Below are 17,722 nucleotides of genomic sequence, written 5' to 3'. Positions count from 1 at the left end.
CTGGGAGAGCTCTCACTGATTGATATTACGTGGGGCCAGGAGGTCTCTGGTGGTCCAGTGTCCTGAACTCGGCTCTCCCATCTCAGAGGCACAGGCCTGACTCCCAGCTGGAGTACCAAGAGCCTGTCAGCCACATTACTTACATGTAAGTCACTCTCTGGCATCTGTCCTTTGCCCAGACAGGAGGGGGTTAAAGGAGTGGCTGATTAGGGGGCTCTGGCTCACTGAGGCCAGGGGTGGGAGGGGTATGGAATGTGGGGCGAGCCTGCGGTGGCAGAGGCTGGCATGACGTTGCAACAGCGTGAGGCACACCGTGTGTTCTCCTGGGAAAGTTGTCCATGGATCATGGGACCCTGGCAGTGGCGGGCTGCACAGACTCCTGGGAAGGGAGGTGTGGATAGTGACCTGTGCTTTCACACAGGCTTTTTGGTGGCTGCAGCAGCAGCATTAGCATTTTATGCCCATCTCTGGTGTCTGAGCTTATAGCCGCAGCTCTCTCCCATCTATGAAGCTCGTTTAGGCAGTGAATCTCCTTTCCTTGTGCACCCTGAAACAATGGTTTATTGAGCCTTAGACAGTTCCAGATTTCCCCCATACTCCCTCCCGGGTAGGTGTGGCGCATTAGGCCCCTCAGGCTGTGTTCACACAGCCAACCCCAGTCCTCTCCCTGGGGTCTGACCCGAGCCTCAGCTCCCAGCCCCCACCTGCCCTGGTGGGTGAGCAGACAAGGTCTCAGGCTGGTGACTGCTGGTCGATACTGATCCTCTGTGTGGTAATCTCTCTGCTTTGCTGCTTTGATGTCTGCACCCCTGTTGCTGCGCTCTCCTCCATGGCTCTGAAACTTCCCCCCCATCCACCCCCCCATCTCCACCAGTGAAGTGGCTTCATAGTGTTTGGAAACGTTTCCTCCTTCACAGCTCCTCGCAGAGGTGCAGGTCCCATCCCTATTCTTTTTTCTCTGTTTTTTCTGTTTTCTTTTGCCCTACCCAGGTACGTGGGGAATTTCTTGCCTTTTGGGGAGTCTGAGGTCTTCTGCCAGCATTCAGTAGGTGTCCTGTAGGAGTTATTGCACATGTAGGTGTATTTTTGATGTATTTGTGGGGGGGGGGAAGGTGATCTCCACGTATTACTCCTCCGCCATCTTGAAGGTCCTCCCTGTGTTTTTTCTTCTAATTTATTAAGATGAGAACTAAGTTCCTAGGTAAACCATATAAACTATAAATTTTTTGCTGAATGTAATTTCCACTGTATCCCAAAAGTTTCATTATTATGTTTTCTACTTTTTATTGTGCTCCAGATGCTTTTCACTTGCTCTCTGATCCATAGTTATTTGGGAATAAATTAATTTTGTTCATGGTTTTACTATTAGTTTCAAATTGATTGGAGTATGGTAAATATATGGTGAATAAAAGTCTAGCTTTTAGAATTTTTAAAAGGTTTTCTTTCTGACAAAGTTCATGTAAATGATTATTGGTGGGTAGATGTGTGCTCTATGAGAAATGCAATTCTCTATCTCAAGTTCAGTAATTAATTATTTAATTCCTGTATATTCATACATATTTGGCTTTTGGAATTTTTTCATTTCTGAAAGAGGTAGATCTCTCATATAATTCTGTTTGTAGGGTTCTATCTTGCATGTCTTATACTGTATTTTTATTTTGCCATTATGTTGTTTAGTGCATTCAAATTTATGCCATATCCTTTATCTATTTCTTTGATATTTTTATCATTCTATAGTGTATTTTTTTATTCTTTAATTTACTTAATTTATTTCTGAAACAAAGTAATTGAATTTCTCATAAACAAATAAAAAAGCTTACAATGTTAAAGAAATACACGTTTCCAAATCTTAATTAAAATTGCTTTTAATTTTAGATGTTTTATATGAATTTGCCTCTTCTGCCTTTTTTAGTTGGCCAGATGTCTATTTGATTATCTTCTTTTTTCCAATCTTGTCTTGTTTCAAGAAAGTTTCTTGTAAAAGAAAAAAAAAGAAAAAAGAAAAACATATTGCTAGGTTATTATTCCTTTTGATTCAATTCAAACATCTGATTTAGTGTCTGATAATTCATTTGTTTCCTTTCAGGGTAAAAATTTATGTTTAATTTTTTCTTCTACCTTAATGTTCATTGTTTATCTTACTTTATTTTTCTATTTTCTGATTTAATGTGTTCATCCAACTTTATTACATGAACACATTTTTTTATTCTCTTAAACATTTTTGAGATCTTCTAATAAAAATTATACTGCAGTATTAATTATGACAGTGATACTATTTTGCATACACCTGTTTCAAAATATTATCATGTAGTATCACATTTGTCTTATTTATTTGACTTGTACAAGGCACGTACTCTTAGAGAAATGGATTTAGATAAACTTCTGCTCAGTGCCAGTGTGACTTCTATGAGTTCCTTGACAGATGGACATTTCTCCGTCATAAACTCTATCTCTTGATGAAGTCTTCATGTTTATTTCATTGCTGGGCAATTCCAATTTTTGCAATGTCTCTTCTTACATAGATGTCCAGAGCTACATAGAGTTATTGTCTAGGACTATTTTAGAATCATTGCTCCTTAATCCAACCTCATATCCAAAGAACACTGTTTCTGAAGATAAAGCCATTTCATTTCTGGGCTTAGATATGTTGGGACCATTGTGATCTCAAACAATTGAAAACACAAAGAGAGGGGAGTGAGGAATCATTTGCTCTGCTATTGCTCACCAGTATACTTTTCATTCATGTTCAGTTTATTTTTTCAGTTTTCCTATTAGTTTAAAAACACTGTTATTATTTTCACTATTACAAGCTTCATAACCATAGGAAAAATCACAACACCTCACAGAGAAACAGTTTTCTTAAGCTGAAGAAACAAAAATCAAATACAAATAATAAAAATAATGAGAGTAATCTCAAAAGTCTCCTGTGGTGGTTGTGATAATTAAATAATATTAGTCAGGCATTTGGGAAAATCCTTTTTAAAAATACTAATCCAATTTAAGAAATATAATGAAGAATAATAGTTTTCTTTATATCTCTTTGAAAATTAAAGAAAAAATGTTTAACTATGTAATTTACAGTGCAGCCCTAGTAAGTATACATATAGAAGATGTGAATACTAAAGATAAAGGTAAGTGGTATATTCCTGGACTCTTAAATAGTTTGAAACATATATATGGGATATAATCAGCTGTGAACATTAGAAAATATAATAGAATTGCAAAAGATTTGGAAGCATATATTTCGCTAACAATGTAAGCATTTTTTTCTTTGTCTATGAGCAATTCAATTAAGTAAAGCTTATTGAGTCTGATCAGCCCTTGTTTTCAGGGAATTGCAGTTCAATTTCATTTTTAATTAGAATTAAACATTGTGGATTTCTTACCACTGGTAAGCAAGATCCAGCAATAAAGTATGTACTTAATTTGTAGTAAGTTTCTGAAATTTAGTGCAGACAGTGAGCAGTATGTCTGGTTAATATTTAAACATCTCACCATATTCTGTTGTAGAAGTTTCCATTTATAAAAGCTGCTTTCTATAACAAATTACATTCACTTTCAAATAAATCTGTTATCACAACATGAGCAAAACTTATTCAATTAAAAGAGAAAACAAAGTAATTATTTACTCCTATTTGATGTGCACAATAGCTTGTAAGGGTTCTAGAAATGCCTAGGAAGGTAGATTTGTTGGCTTAAAAAATCACTTTTGCTTAAGTATTGCTTCAATAAAATATAGGTGTATTCATATGGGATAGATATTTCTCTATAGGAAAACATTCACGAGAGAAGAGAGACTTAAGTTCCCTTGTGATGAACCCATGTGGAAAGAAGCAATGAACCATAAGGCCAGTGTGATAATGTTTTTTTCTCTCCCAGTTTTCCACACCTGTTTCTTTTCTGTGTCTTTTTGTTCAGTGGTATTTTAATGCTGTTCATCATGTTGGAGCTAGTTGAGAACACTGCATCCAAAGTAACTTTGTTTTTTTCCATGCACTCAGGCATTAAACTGGACATGTTCTCTGCCCATCATTTTATCTTAATATAGTACTAAAAGAGAGAGAAAGAAGTGGGGAAGTTTGCAATAGTTACCTCAGTCACCTGGGATACAGTCCATTGAAATAACACTTTGAACTATACTCTTAGATAAGATATCGTATATAAGATAATGAAAAATGTAACAGGTTGATTTAACAGTTATTATAGTTTTTGAAAGGTAACTCAGAGTCAGATGCACCTTTGATATCTATTTTAAAAATATCTGAAATCTGACTGAATATATAGATAATGTTTTCTTTACCCAAAAGGGAGTAGTGATTCTCAAGAAAATCAAAAGCCTTTCCAGGGCCAGGGAAATGGAAACTCTGGCTGTGACCCCTGATGGATTTGCACTGTAAGAAGACATTGTCAATTTCTGCCAGACAGAATTGCAAAGACAGCAATGGTGATCTATAAACTGCATGGACAAGAGATGTGCACTCTGACCCTTGTTTGACAAGTATAAATCTTTCTAATTAACGACGTTAGAAAGGATAATATGGAAGTTATTTCTATTCTGATTAAATTATCTGCAAGACGTATGCATCAGGTTTGCTTCCTAAAAGAAGCTACAAAGAATCCATGTCCATGTATGTGTAATCCTTTACCTTGTCCTGGAGTAAGAACATCCTTCAGCTGTTCACATCTGGTTACAAATCCTATGCCTGACTAAAATCTTAGGTTTTGAATAATTAAATGAATTAATTTCAGGAGAGGTTGAGAAATTGTCTCTGTGAAGTAGACTGCCTTTTTTTTTAATGGAGAAAAAAATAACAGGATAACAAAAATAATGTTTCCTTGATAGGTAAGGAAAATGTAATAATCATTATCCTAATTTTTAAAGCTGTAAGCTACTATTTTAAGTAATAGGATTATAAAAATTTTAAAAGCCTACTGCAGATTGGAAAAAAAATTATGACTTGGAGTATTTTAGGATTTTTTTATTCATGGTTCCTCCAATCTAACATACAAAAAACAGCCTGGTAATAAGTGATAGACAGTGGAGGAGTATTTTAAAGTTATATGAATATTTACTTTTGGAAATAAATTCATGAAATTTCATCATTTTTATGTCAAGAAAAATTTTTGTTTCAGATTAACTAGTTGTTTTTGTTTTTTCCCTGATACCATTCTCTAACCACAGACAATTGCAAAGAAATTGCATTCCCTCAATTATCAACCTTCTTCATTCTCTACCTTCTCTTCTTCCTTATCATTCCCTTGAAAAACAAAAGAAAATAAAAACCCTCACACATTATGTAGCATTTTACACTTTCAAAATCCTTCAGACATATTACCTCCTTTGAATCTACCAGTCATTTTGTGTGATTGGCGGGGCAAATGTCATCTCTTTTTATGGATGAGAAAATTGAACTTTGTGGCTGTGGCATGCCCAGCATCCGTCACCTAATGGCTGGTCCACTTCAAGACTTGCTATTCTTTTCATCCACCATGTTGCTTACAAACCAAGCTACAGAACAATAAATCAATAAATTCAGATGTATTCCTAACAGCTTCAGATATCATGTAACACTTGCAGGTAGTGCAAGATTAGAAGTTTTACCATGGTAAATTTTTAAAAGTAATTTGACATAGTCTTTTTTATGTTAATATTCATTTAATTTTCTCCTGTGTGTCTCTTCCACATCCACCCACCTTGGAGAAAATACATATAAAATTTTTAGCTAAAGAATGACACTCCCAGAAGTTGACTTGTTTTTAAAAATTTTATATGATGAGTCATAATGCTGTAAATTTAGAAAAGATTGAATGTCATACATACATCTAGTCACCAATGTTTTTTTTTTCTTTTTATGTGTAAGAAAATTGGGAGGTCTGTTTAATATTTCTGTTAAAGAAGCAATTTTGTAGGCAGTAGAAATAAGAATATTAAATAGTGATTAATATCAGCACATTGAAACATCAGAAGATTGTCAGTAAACATAATAATTTCTGAGATATCTTTAGAAATATTTTATTTTTTATTGAAGTATAGTTGATTTACAGTATTGTGTTAGTTGCAGGCATACAACATAATGATTAAGTTTTTTTATTCCCTTCCATTATAGGTTATTACAAGATGTTGAATATAATTCCCTGTGCTATGCAGTAAATCCTTCTTGCTTATCTATTTTATGTATAGTTCATATCTGTCAATCACATACTCCTAATTTGTCCCTTCCCCCCCCACACTCCCCTTTGGTAACCATAAGTTTGTTTTTTATGTCTGAGTCTGTTTCTGTTTTGTATATAGATTCACTTGTAGAAATATTTTATCTTTATTATGTATTATACATGGATTTATCTCTATTCATTATGGCTTTAGTTAAATATGCTCTTAGTTAAGAGCATTTGTAGCATATATTAAATTTTTTAAAAAATAGTACATTTTCAAAGACTAAATGATGTGAAGTGCTCTAACTTTTTTCTTGATCTTGTTATTCAACTAGAAAATTGCATAATCTCAGAGATTCATGCATGTGGTTATGTGAGACTATGCTCTCTTTCTCCACTGCCTGTCTCTTCCTCTCTCATATATTTACATATATAAGCACAAAAAATATTAAGTTTGTAAGTCAGAAGCTTATGTCTTTATGACTTCATTTCTAAATATATATAGTGTTAGTATTCTTTTCCATTCCTTTTGAACATGAAAAGCAACAGTACGTCTACAAAGGGAAAGAGATGTACACGCAGTTGGTAATATCAGCAACATATTTACTAGTAACAATTGTATATTTTTTTCTTAATATTCGCTATCAGTAATGAAATCATGTTAGAGAAATTGATAAGGACAAATACCCTTTAGTGTTTTCAGTTCATGAACCACCTATGCAGAGGAAAATACCCCAGGCCACTGTGTTTCCTCTCACTAAAAATAAAACGATTTAGGTTAATGCTTGCTGGTCCCTACTCTGTCATTGTATTCTCAACCTAGAACCTGGAGCAATGGATCTATACTGCATAGGTGGATCCACAATGGATAGGAAAAATGAGGAATGGGAAAATAAATTATAGCATTCTCCTCAATATTTTGAAGCTACAGTTGGAAAAATAACATCATATTTGAAAAGATGTTTTTTTTAATAGACTTCTTCCATGCAGCAGACATTGCAAAGGCTGTCAAATATGTAATATGAACTTTAAAAAACAAAAAAATGCAGAGTCACAATTTTTTTCATTATTTGAAAGCAATATGGTTTAATGGGAGAAGCACAGGAAAATAAACTATGAGGACACATTCGTTTAGTCTGAAATCTGTGATTAACTATGTGATCTTGATAAAATCATCTTTATCCCATGATTACTTCATTTGTGAAATAAGAATAATCCCATAGGCCACAATGAGATATTAGTTTAAAGCACAAAAATATATGCATGAGAATACCTTATAAAATAGGACACCTTCCCTCCCTCCCTCCCTCCCTTCCTCCCTTCCTTCTTTCCTTCCCTCCCTTCTTCCCTCCTTCTTTCCCTCCCCTGTAATCTAGTGATAAAAGTTGAGGACTCTTTTTAGAACTCTGACAACAGGCTTAACTTTCTGAATAACTTCAGGTTTTTTCTTTACAAAAGCAGAGGGTCATTGCTTCTTATTAATCTTACTATAATTATTTAAATAACTTTGGATACATCAAGTAAAGCAATTTAAAATCCAAGTAAAGGTGTTCAGTGAAATAAAAAAAGAATGTTGTGATTATGCTTCAGATATACTCAGTCTGATTACAGTGAATAGTCCTCACCATAATAGTCTTTTTTTTTTGACAAAGAAAGATGAGTTTACTTCCAAAATATAACAAAATATAACAAAGCAAACAGGAATCTTACAAATCTCTTTAATGGCATCCTAATGATACAATACATAATTAAAGGACCAAACAACAAACCTATTAATAAGGAAAACAATTTCAAGAAGAAAGAACAACATAAAATTTGAGCCCTGAAGTCAAAATATCTGCTTAAGAAATGATCACATATTATGTGTTCAATGTTTTTATTTTTCACATGTTCCAGAACTATTTAATTTAAGTGAGTAAGAATATACTATGAAATGTTAGTTCATGGTTTTTAAAAGTGTATTTTTATTTTTCTGTTATTTTTCTGTTATTATAGCCATGAATCTTCAATCTAAAATGTCCACATTCTGTTGTTTTAATACATATTAATTCCCATTATGGCACTTTGTAAAAATCCAGGTCTTCTTAGCATTCTAAATAAACAGTCATACAATTCACACAGTATTGATTTTAGTATCTTCTCAGAAAGCAGATCACAGCAAGAAGCATCTGATGTGTTTTATAAATTCACCCTTTGGCTAGTCTATTTGTCTTTGTAAAGGATGGATGTGTAATTTAAAGAAAAGGTGTGCTTTAGTGGAAAGATCACTAGGCTTGAATTCAGAAAACTCTTGTTTGATCCCTGGCATTACCACTTATTAGCTCTGACCCCAGGTCAAGCTCTTCACCTTCCTTAATCACAATTTCAGCAACTATATAATGGGAATTGAAATGACTTATATCAAATGCTTTGAATAAAAATCAGCAAATAACTTGTGAGACAGTATCTGGTTTATAGTAGATGTACAATCAATACTTGATTTGGCCTGAAGATGGCTCAGAAGACCTAGATTCTAATCACATGATTTTCCTGAATCTTTATATAAAGTTTGACAGATATTTATCATATATGAATGTATTAATTTGTTAGGGCTTCTATAACAAAATACTCCAGGCTGAGTGGCTTAAACACAGATTTATTTTCTCATAGTTCTGGAAGCTGAAAATTTAAGATGAAGGTGTTGACAGGTTCAGTTTCTCCTGAGGCCTCTCTTCTTGGCTTGCTGATCGCCGCCTTCTTGCTGTGTTCTCATGTGATTTTTCTGTATGTACACAGACCTCTGATGTCTTTCCCTCTTCTTATAAGGACACTAGTTGCATTGGATTAGAGCCTACCCATATGACCTCATTTAACCTTAGTTACCTCTTTAAAGGCCCTATTTTCAAATGTAGTCACATTCTGAGGTGTGCTGGGTGTTAGGACTTAAACTTATGAATCTTAGGTAGACACAACTCAGCCCATAACAATAGGCCTTAATTTTATCTGTAAAATCAAATTTGTCTCGTTACGTTATATTTGTTCTCGTTTTCCACATGAAGGCTCAGGAAACTTTTCTAGGCTATGGAGGCCAGAGGAATGGTTCTAATACTGAGCCAATGTTTTGATGAGGCTAGATTACAGAGAAAACCACAAGCTTTCTCCTTTAGTTCTTGATATCAGGTGGTAGTTCAGGGAACTCCTGCATTGTGACCAGTGAAAATAAAGAGCAAGGCTCACATTCAGTGGGTTCAAAAGGGTGAGTCAACAACTTGGGAGCATCTGTAAATGGATTAGAGCCTAACTGTGGAATTCAGCCAGTATTCCCTTGCTGGACACTGAAGGAGTGGATTGTCTAAATGACAATAGCAACAGCATCCTCCTGGAATAGGAAAGGCATTTGGGTTGAAAGTAAGAGTAGATGCCAGTTAAGTACAGAAGTTAAGTGGTAGGAATCAGAGAAGGGTCCTTTCTCTTTTACTGGCCCTGGCTTTGATTTTTCTTTAAATGATTGTTTCCTGAATATCTGAATACCATGCAGCCACCCAGTTCACATATGCTGTCTGTCCAAGGCAATGGGAATATAAACCTATGTTGGACCATTTTCAGGTGCCAGACTACTACCCCTGAATGAGTAATTCCCAAGGAGCTTTTCATTTTGTAAGGTTTGTTCAGTAAGATTGTTGTGTCCTGCCCACGGATTGGTAGTACCATTTATTTCAGAGGTGGTTATTTGGCAGCAGATAGCTTTATATACTATACACAAGGAAAAATATATTAATATGGTTCACAGCAAGAAATAGGAGATCATATTTCTTGGTCAAAGACATTTTATCTCCAAGACCCTGTCAATAAGACAAATCCACATGTTCAAATCCCTGGGGGCTAGTTTCTGCTTTTTATCGCTATCCTTAGATAACAAAACATCATACAAAACAAAATAAAACAAAAATCAAAACAAAATAGACCTATTTTATTATGTATTTTTACAGAAGTATAAAAAGACAACACACTTAGTTGAACATGTTTATGTTTATTTCAGAAACAAGCTGGCTTAATACTTATCTCACGTTCTAATGAACACATGTAAGATGTCACAAAAGAATTTATTGAATAAGTTTTCCAGCCAGTGGAGTTGAACAGTAGAGCAAAATAACATTCATGTAATACACTTGTACCTGTATACAATATGTTTTTCATTCATTCATTCATTCATTCATTCATTGGTACATAACACTAGTTTATTCATTAACCCAACAATAGAAAAATCATTTGTTGCCAGGCACTATACTAGGCACTAGGGATATAAAATGAAGGTATAAGGTTACTGTCTTCAAGCAGGTCATAATCAAGTGCTATTAAAGTTATCCATCAAATCCTTTTTAATTACTGAGGATAAAAAATAATACTAATAAAATTTCACTTTGGAGACTGGGGGCATTAGAAGTGTTTCAGGTGATGTGAAGCCATGACATAGCTTGAAGGGAGTTGACTGACTGTATAGAAACAGAAAAGTGTCTCGGGGTTACTAAGGACCATTTCTTGGTTACTAGTCTAGCATCTATCTCAGATACCTCATGCCTATTGAGATTTTAGCACCCATAAAAACTTAAGAATCATGTTGGCTCAGCACTTAGTGGCTCTTTGAGTTAAACAAAAGAGGGTGGGAGGCATGTGAGTAGGATGCTGGTTTAATGGTTCCTATGTTCATGGAAACAATATGATTTTTTTTGAAGAGGAGGAGCAATCCTTAGGTATGTGGAGACTAGTAATTATCACTGGTGGACATTTTGAATAAACATAGTCAGTAAATTTATGCAATATTTAACTTCTCTCCTAGAAATAAAATATTAGTTGAAGTACTTATTAGAGTAGAGTAGAAATATTTCCAATTTAGACAGAAGGTTGATAGCTGCATTGAAATATTATTCATTTAACTGCGTGATTTATTACAATTGTCATACATGTTTTGGGGTATAAACACTGTAAAATAGTTTTGAAAGATGAAATTAACACTTCACAGTGTACTATATTTAAATTAGTACTGATTTATACTGAAAAGGAAGAATCAATTCAGTAACTCAGAATAGGTTCAATGGACAGATTCTAAGTGTTTTTGTTTCCCCTATATTCTGTCCCTAACAGAAGTTTAATGCAAAATTAAAATATTCATACTATATATTATATGAAATCATATCATAAAAATTACCTGAAAAATATTTATTAATCATAGAAAGTGTGTTATTTTGGGGGAGGGTATCCCTGCCAATAGTTTAAAAGCAAATTTCACGTGTGACAGTATATTTAAAAGTACAATAAATGTCTCCTTAAACAATTTTAAAATCATAGAATTAGACTACATGTGTTTTTAATTGAGAACAGAATGGGTCTTTGAGGCTAATGTTGTTCAATCCTTGCATTTTATGGATGGTGAAACAAAGACCTGGAAAAACTATATGAGTTGCCACATAGCTATTTAGTGTCAGGGTTGGTACCAAAATCCAGTACCATCAAATGAAACGTCTCATGCTTTTTCATTTGTCTTGGTTATGGATTGATTTATTTGCAAATAACCGAAGCACCCTCAGAGAAAGGGAGGAGAATCTCACCCAATACAAGCGAAAGGCACACAGCTGGACTTGAGGTCTGTACGTGCCATTCCCTCTCTTGCCCATTCTCATCTTTGTTTCCTCTGAATTCCCACTCCTTTTTAGTTGCCACTTTCCTTGGCAAGGCTCATGGTTTCTACATTCTGAAAAGACTAGTTTGCACATGTCAGAAAATTGATTCTGAACAGAGAAGCCAGTTGCTCATATGGTGCTTTGTGTGAATTAGGAAATGGTGCCCCTCCAGGGCAATACAGCCTTGTGGGTCAGTGCACCACACTAGCCAGTGGCTGTGGCCTGCTTCTCCATGAGCACACAACACTCAGGCCCAACACCATCTGCCTGACTCATTTTTGGTGTCTCCATTCCAAGTCCTGATTGGTCCTACTTGTATCAAACGTTGTCTTAGTTTACAAGGTGGTAAGTATGACAAAGAACCCCAAACTTATCAGATATATACTTGAGAAAGAGAAGCAAAGGACAGTTGAAGTTTAATATAGGGAATCTGGCCTTACACTAGCCATCCCTTTTCATGTATTAGACCCCTAATATAATCGTCAATCGAAGTCTCAAGCTGTAAGAGGTCCTAGGCAGAGCTAATAACTTTCACCTGTGTACCCAGGGACAGTCTGCAATCAGACAGCCCAAGGACAGCTGGTTTCATCCTTTTGGCCTTGGCTTGCCTTTGGAAGTATTTTAAAAAATGTAATCTCACCAGAATACAAGGTCTTTTGAGCATTTTAGGCAACCTCCACCTCATCAAGTTCAAAATGCAATGTTAACAATGCAAAGGAACATTTTTAAAATTTGATGTCATGTAAGCAGTTTCTTCTGTTGCCAGTGTCATTGGCAATAGACAATTCCTGAAATTGAGTCACTGAATTAAACTACTTATTTAAGAGCTCTATGAAGGTCAGTGTGGGGTGGCATCAGGAACCAGATTTGACAATGTTGAAGAGGTGTCCACCTCAGGTCCAACCGTTATAGGCAGAGGATGGGAAGAGGGGGTCATCTCGCATATAATGCTGTCTCTTATGAGGTGTAGGGAGGTAATCAAGTCTGGCCAAAGATAGTATTCTATTAAACCACATTGCTTCATTATCAGCCGTTAGGTATAGAAACATATCATGGTACATATTCCTTATAAAAGGGATCTCAACATATTTCCAAATATAATCAGAAGAGACAAAATATGCAACTTTAGCATTTTATTTTTGACTAAGATAAATTTAACCACTAGGTTTCATAAACATTAAATAAATTATCATATTTACCTTTTTAGAAGATACTTTTGAAGCTATTTTGACTTCCACTAAAGCAGTATCAGCACATTAAAAAAAAAAATTTGTTGGTTATCACTTCCCTTTCTTTGTCCAAAGCAGTGATCTCTCATAGACTCACTTTCCACTGAACCTGAATCTAGCCTCACAATCCTTCTCCCGGCGTCCATTCATTGTCAGTTAATTGGAGTTAGTACTCAAGTTGAAAACCGTTCGTCATTCCACTGGTAAACTCAACTTCCTAAGAGCAAAGACCTTCTCCTACTTACCTTCATATCCCAATGCCAGCATATTACCTGCATAACAGCAACACTCATTATATAGTTACAAATGGATACATGGCCCAGGAATTGTAAAAATAGTTTTTCACAAGCAGGTAATTCTCAGAAGAAAATATACAGTTGCCAAAATCACAAGCAAAAATAAATTTAACTTCATTAATAATTAAAGATCTCTGGAGAAATAAATTTTGGCCAGATTGACAAATATCTTTTGAAAAGTAATAATATTCAATGTTGGTGATAATGAGGGGAAACAAATACATATACTACAGGTAAGAATATAACTTTTTATAGCTTTTCTAAATGGAAATTAGTTTACAAAAAGAAAATCATAAGAACAGGAATACTTTGACTTAGAAATTCAACCTGTGAAACTACACTTGATTAAAATAGATATTTGTGCAATGATTTAGATATAAGGAATTTTGTTCCAATGTAATATAAAAAAATTTTTGAATAATTTGATTAACAGTCGGGTTGGTTACATAACATTTGATGGCCTTTTTATATAATATTATTTATATCACTCATACACAGTATACAGCTATTAAAATGATACAAAAGTATACTTATCCACATGGACAAATGTTTAGTATATACTGTTAAGTGAAAAATAAAGATTGCAAAATAGTATTTATCATAGATTTATTTGTAAATATATGTGTGAATGTGCATAAGCCCCAGTAAAAGGATCTAGAAACACCAACATGTTAACATTTGCAACCTCTTGACAGGTAAGATAATGGGATTGCCTTTTGCTTTTTTGTTTTGCTTTGTTTTGTTGACATGTATATCTTTCTCGCTAATGATCACAAATTGCTTTAGTAATAAAAAAAGAAATTTTTAATATTTAAAAAATTGCTTTCTAGAGAAGTTCATTTTTTTTCTTGATATATTCTCCTATAGTAAGCAGAACATTGAAAATCATTCCATTGATCATTCTTTTTGAGAATAGCAATTTCAGCATCCAAACATTAGAAATCCTCCCTAAGGACTTCAGCCCTGCATTTGGAGCATCAGTCTTAAATCTCGCCCTTTATTCACATATTATTTTCTCTCTTTTTCTGTCTCTCATTCCTCCTCTCTCCCTGAATTTTTTCCCTATCTTCATTAAGACATTGATGGGGAAAAAAAAGAAGTCTGATCAGAGTGGTTTCTTATAGAAGGTATACATGTGAGTCCATTATACTTAGCTTAGGTTCTCAGTGTTTGGTGTTTTTTTTTTTCTTATTATAAAAATCCATACTTGTTCATTACTTGTTTAAAAATGGAAACAGAACAGTTTTAAAGGAGTTGAAAAGATGCAATTAACATAGCATACTTATATCAAGATTGTGACTTATATCAATCATGTAAGTCACACTAAGATGAATAAGATCTTTACCCACCAAAATTAATTTAATAAGTTAAAACAAAGAGAACCTGGGATGTCAAGTTCATCTGCCCCATCATACTTCTCTATTGTGTACTTAAGAACAGAGCGGAACCTTTGCATTAAGTATGTTCATAGAGGTAATTGGGATATTTTCAAAGTATTTAATGACAGAGACAAAGCAGGAACTGGCCATTTAGAAGGAGGCCCACTACTTTGTTGTGTATATACCCATTAGTTGCTCTATCTTAGAGGTCTGACTGGGACATCCAGGGCAGAGACCAGAGTGACTAGTGGGGGCCCTCAGGAGCTTCAGGACAGTGGCTGTTTGCCAAACCACGTGAAAGATTTCAACATTTTAACAACTGGTGTGGCAGTCTCAGCCTTGGAGAAAATAAATCAAAATGCTGTTGGATGTCTTCTGCTCTAGGGAAGAATATAATAATGGTCAGAACAGCTCTCCTTTTACAATGGAACTTTGTCTGTGGTAGATTTTTTGTTAATCTCATGAAAGTGAAAACTTCCAAATCTACTTGGACAATTAAAAAATGAAGAAATTCCAAATGCAGACAACTGAAATCAAATATAAACATTATAAGAATGCAGCTTAAATATTGTTGAACAGAGGAAAAAGGAAGAGGCCAGTAGGATAACTCTCTGTCTGGGCTTTGATAATGAGAAAATCGGAAGTTTCGACTTATTTTAAAAGAAAACAATAACAGAAAAAGGAGTCATCTAATTGTAGTGACATTTATGAAGTGTCCATATATGAACTAAAAATGTATATGAGGACATTTTTAATAATTTGCTCTCCTCTTTTAGCTTTCCTTATTGGAAAAGGCTGGATTTGGAGGTGTTCTTCTGTATATTGATCCTTGTGATTTACCAAAGACTGCAACTCTTAGCTATGATACCTTTATGGTGTCACTGAATCCAGGAGGAGACCCGTCTACACCTGGTTATCCAAGTATTGGTAAGTTCATTATTAATCTTTTATTATTCTTGTAAACACTACAAGGTTGTAATTTATAAGTACACTCTACCTAAAGTAATCAAAGGATAGTAAAGTTGAAGAATTCTTAGCACTCCATATTTTTAAAAGTGAATGTTTTATCTTCCCAAAATTGTAGACTACCCATTTGTTGGAATAAAACTTGCTAAAAAGCCTGCAGTACATTTTTGTCTCAATAACAAGAGAAAACATTTTATGTGTTATTATTGATTGACTGATAAGATAAATTAACACCATGTGGGACGAGTACTCTATGTAGGTGGAAAGCACGTGCACATACCTAGAAGTATGAAATGTCTGCTGCTTTGGAGTTGTTACAACTTTAAGTCCAGAGTCGAGGGGTACACATGCTCAAGTCAGGTGACTAAAACATTGGGAAATGATGCTGGAAAGGAATGGAGTTGACACAATCAAATTGTCTGGCTCCCCAAAAGAAGGGATCTCATTGGTTTGTCTAGCCACTGCCAGCATAGACATGGTCATTTTGCATCAAACATCCTTTTCTTTCCCAGCAAGCTGTGTTCATTATAGTGGGAATCATGTGGCAAAGATAAAAACAACTGTGATTTTGGCAGGTGATCACTGTACCATTGATTCTCAGTCTAATGTGTCATTGACAAATATTCTTTTTAAACAGACTTGGCAGAGGAAAAGCTCTTTGGACCTCCTTCCATTGTGATACTAACCCATTAACCATGATACTTCAGTCAGGAATTAAGCTAACAAAAAGTTCATGTAATTATCCATGTGTTCCATCAATATTTTTCCTTGTTTTCAACAAGATATTACAAAAGACTAATAATATCTTACCTAAGTCTAACTGTCCTTTATATATATTAACATTACCAATCAATTAATAACTTTTTCCAAGAAGGAAGTAAACTCAGTCAAATATGACTATAATTTATGAATTTCGTTGGTCTACTGAGTACTGCTTTGTCTTTTAAAGTACCCCTTTAATAATCCATGTAAGAATCTGTACTTTGTACAGTCCGCTCTCTCTTAATTACAATTTTGAAATTAAAATTAGTAGGTATCCACCTACAATTCTCAGGCATCACCAAAAATATCAGTTGAGCTCTCTCATTTGCAAATGCTCTAATTGCCTTGGGTTGTAATGCCTCAGCATCAGGAGGTTGTACATGGCAGCTAACTCTGTATGGTAAATCAATGGTCTGCAATGCTACTGAAAAGCAGATACTTTATGAATACTCTGCTTAAGTGGTAAGTTGCCCCGTTGGCAACAGTTACTCTTTATATATTTTTGGTTCAGGTCATTTAATAAAAGTAGAATTCAGTCATATCTAGCAAAGTGCTGGTCAGTGTCTTGAGAATCTCAGAATGTTTTTTTTTAAAATTAATTTAATTTTTTATTTCAAAACAATTTCAACTCACAAAAATGTTGCAAATATAGTATGTATAGAATCCTTATATCTTTATCCCAGCATCCTCTAATATTATGTACGTCTTCTTTGGAAAAATGTCTATTCAGACTCTCTGCCCATTTTTTGAATTGGTTTGTTTAGTTTTTTATTGTTGTGTTGTATGGGTCCTTTATATATTTTTGATATTAACCCCTTGTCAGATATATAGTTTGCAAAAATCTTCTCTCATTCAGTAGGTTGCCTTTTCATTTTGATGATGGTTTCCTTCACATGCAGTATCTTTTTAGTTTAACATTGTCCCATTTGTTTATTTTTGCTTTTGTTTCCTTTGCTTTTAGAGTCAGATCCACAAAAAAATATTGTTAAGACTGATGTCAATGAGATTACCACCAACATTTTCTCTAAGGAATTGTATGGTTTCAGGTCTTACATTCAAATCCTTAATGCATTTTGAGTTAATTTTTGTGTATGGTGTAAGAAGTGGTCTAGTTTCATTCTTCTGCATGTGGGTGTTCAGTTTTCCCAACACCATTTATGAAAGAGACTATCCTTTCCCCATTGTATGTTCTTTGCTCCTTTGTTGTAACTTAATTGTCCATATATGTATGGGTTTATTTCTAGGTTCTCAGTTTTGTTCCACTGATGTCTGTGTATGTT

At 34.5% G+C, this 17,722-nt stretch overlaps 1 protein-coding gene across 3 annotated transcripts in view; it reads left to right on the top strand.

The window, feature by feature from the left end:
- Nucleotides 1-17,722, top strand: part of NAALADL2 (N-acetylated alpha-linked acidic dipeptidase like 2) — a 1,063,610-nt gene that overhangs the window by 484,258 nt on the left and 561,630 nt on the right. For all 3 annotated transcript variants that reach the window (XM_060011115.1, XM_060011116.1, XM_060011114.1), the window contains exon 5: nt 15,491-15,641. In XM_060011115.1, coding sequence (XP_059867098.1) covers nt 15,491-15,641 — 151 coding nt within the window. The remainder of the gene's footprint in view (nt 1-15,490; nt 15,642-17,722) is intronic.

Source organism: Delphinus delphis, chromosome 4 (assembly GCF_949987515.2).
Source record: "Delphinus delphis chromosome 4, mDelDel1.2, whole genome shotgun sequence".
In the NCBI taxonomy this organism is placed as follows: domain Eukaryota; kingdom Metazoa; phylum Chordata; class Mammalia; order Artiodactyla; family Delphinidae; genus Delphinus; species Delphinus delphis.
The sequence above is the reverse complement of the archived record's forward strand: the minus strand, read 5'-3'. Positions and strand labels throughout refer to the sequence as shown.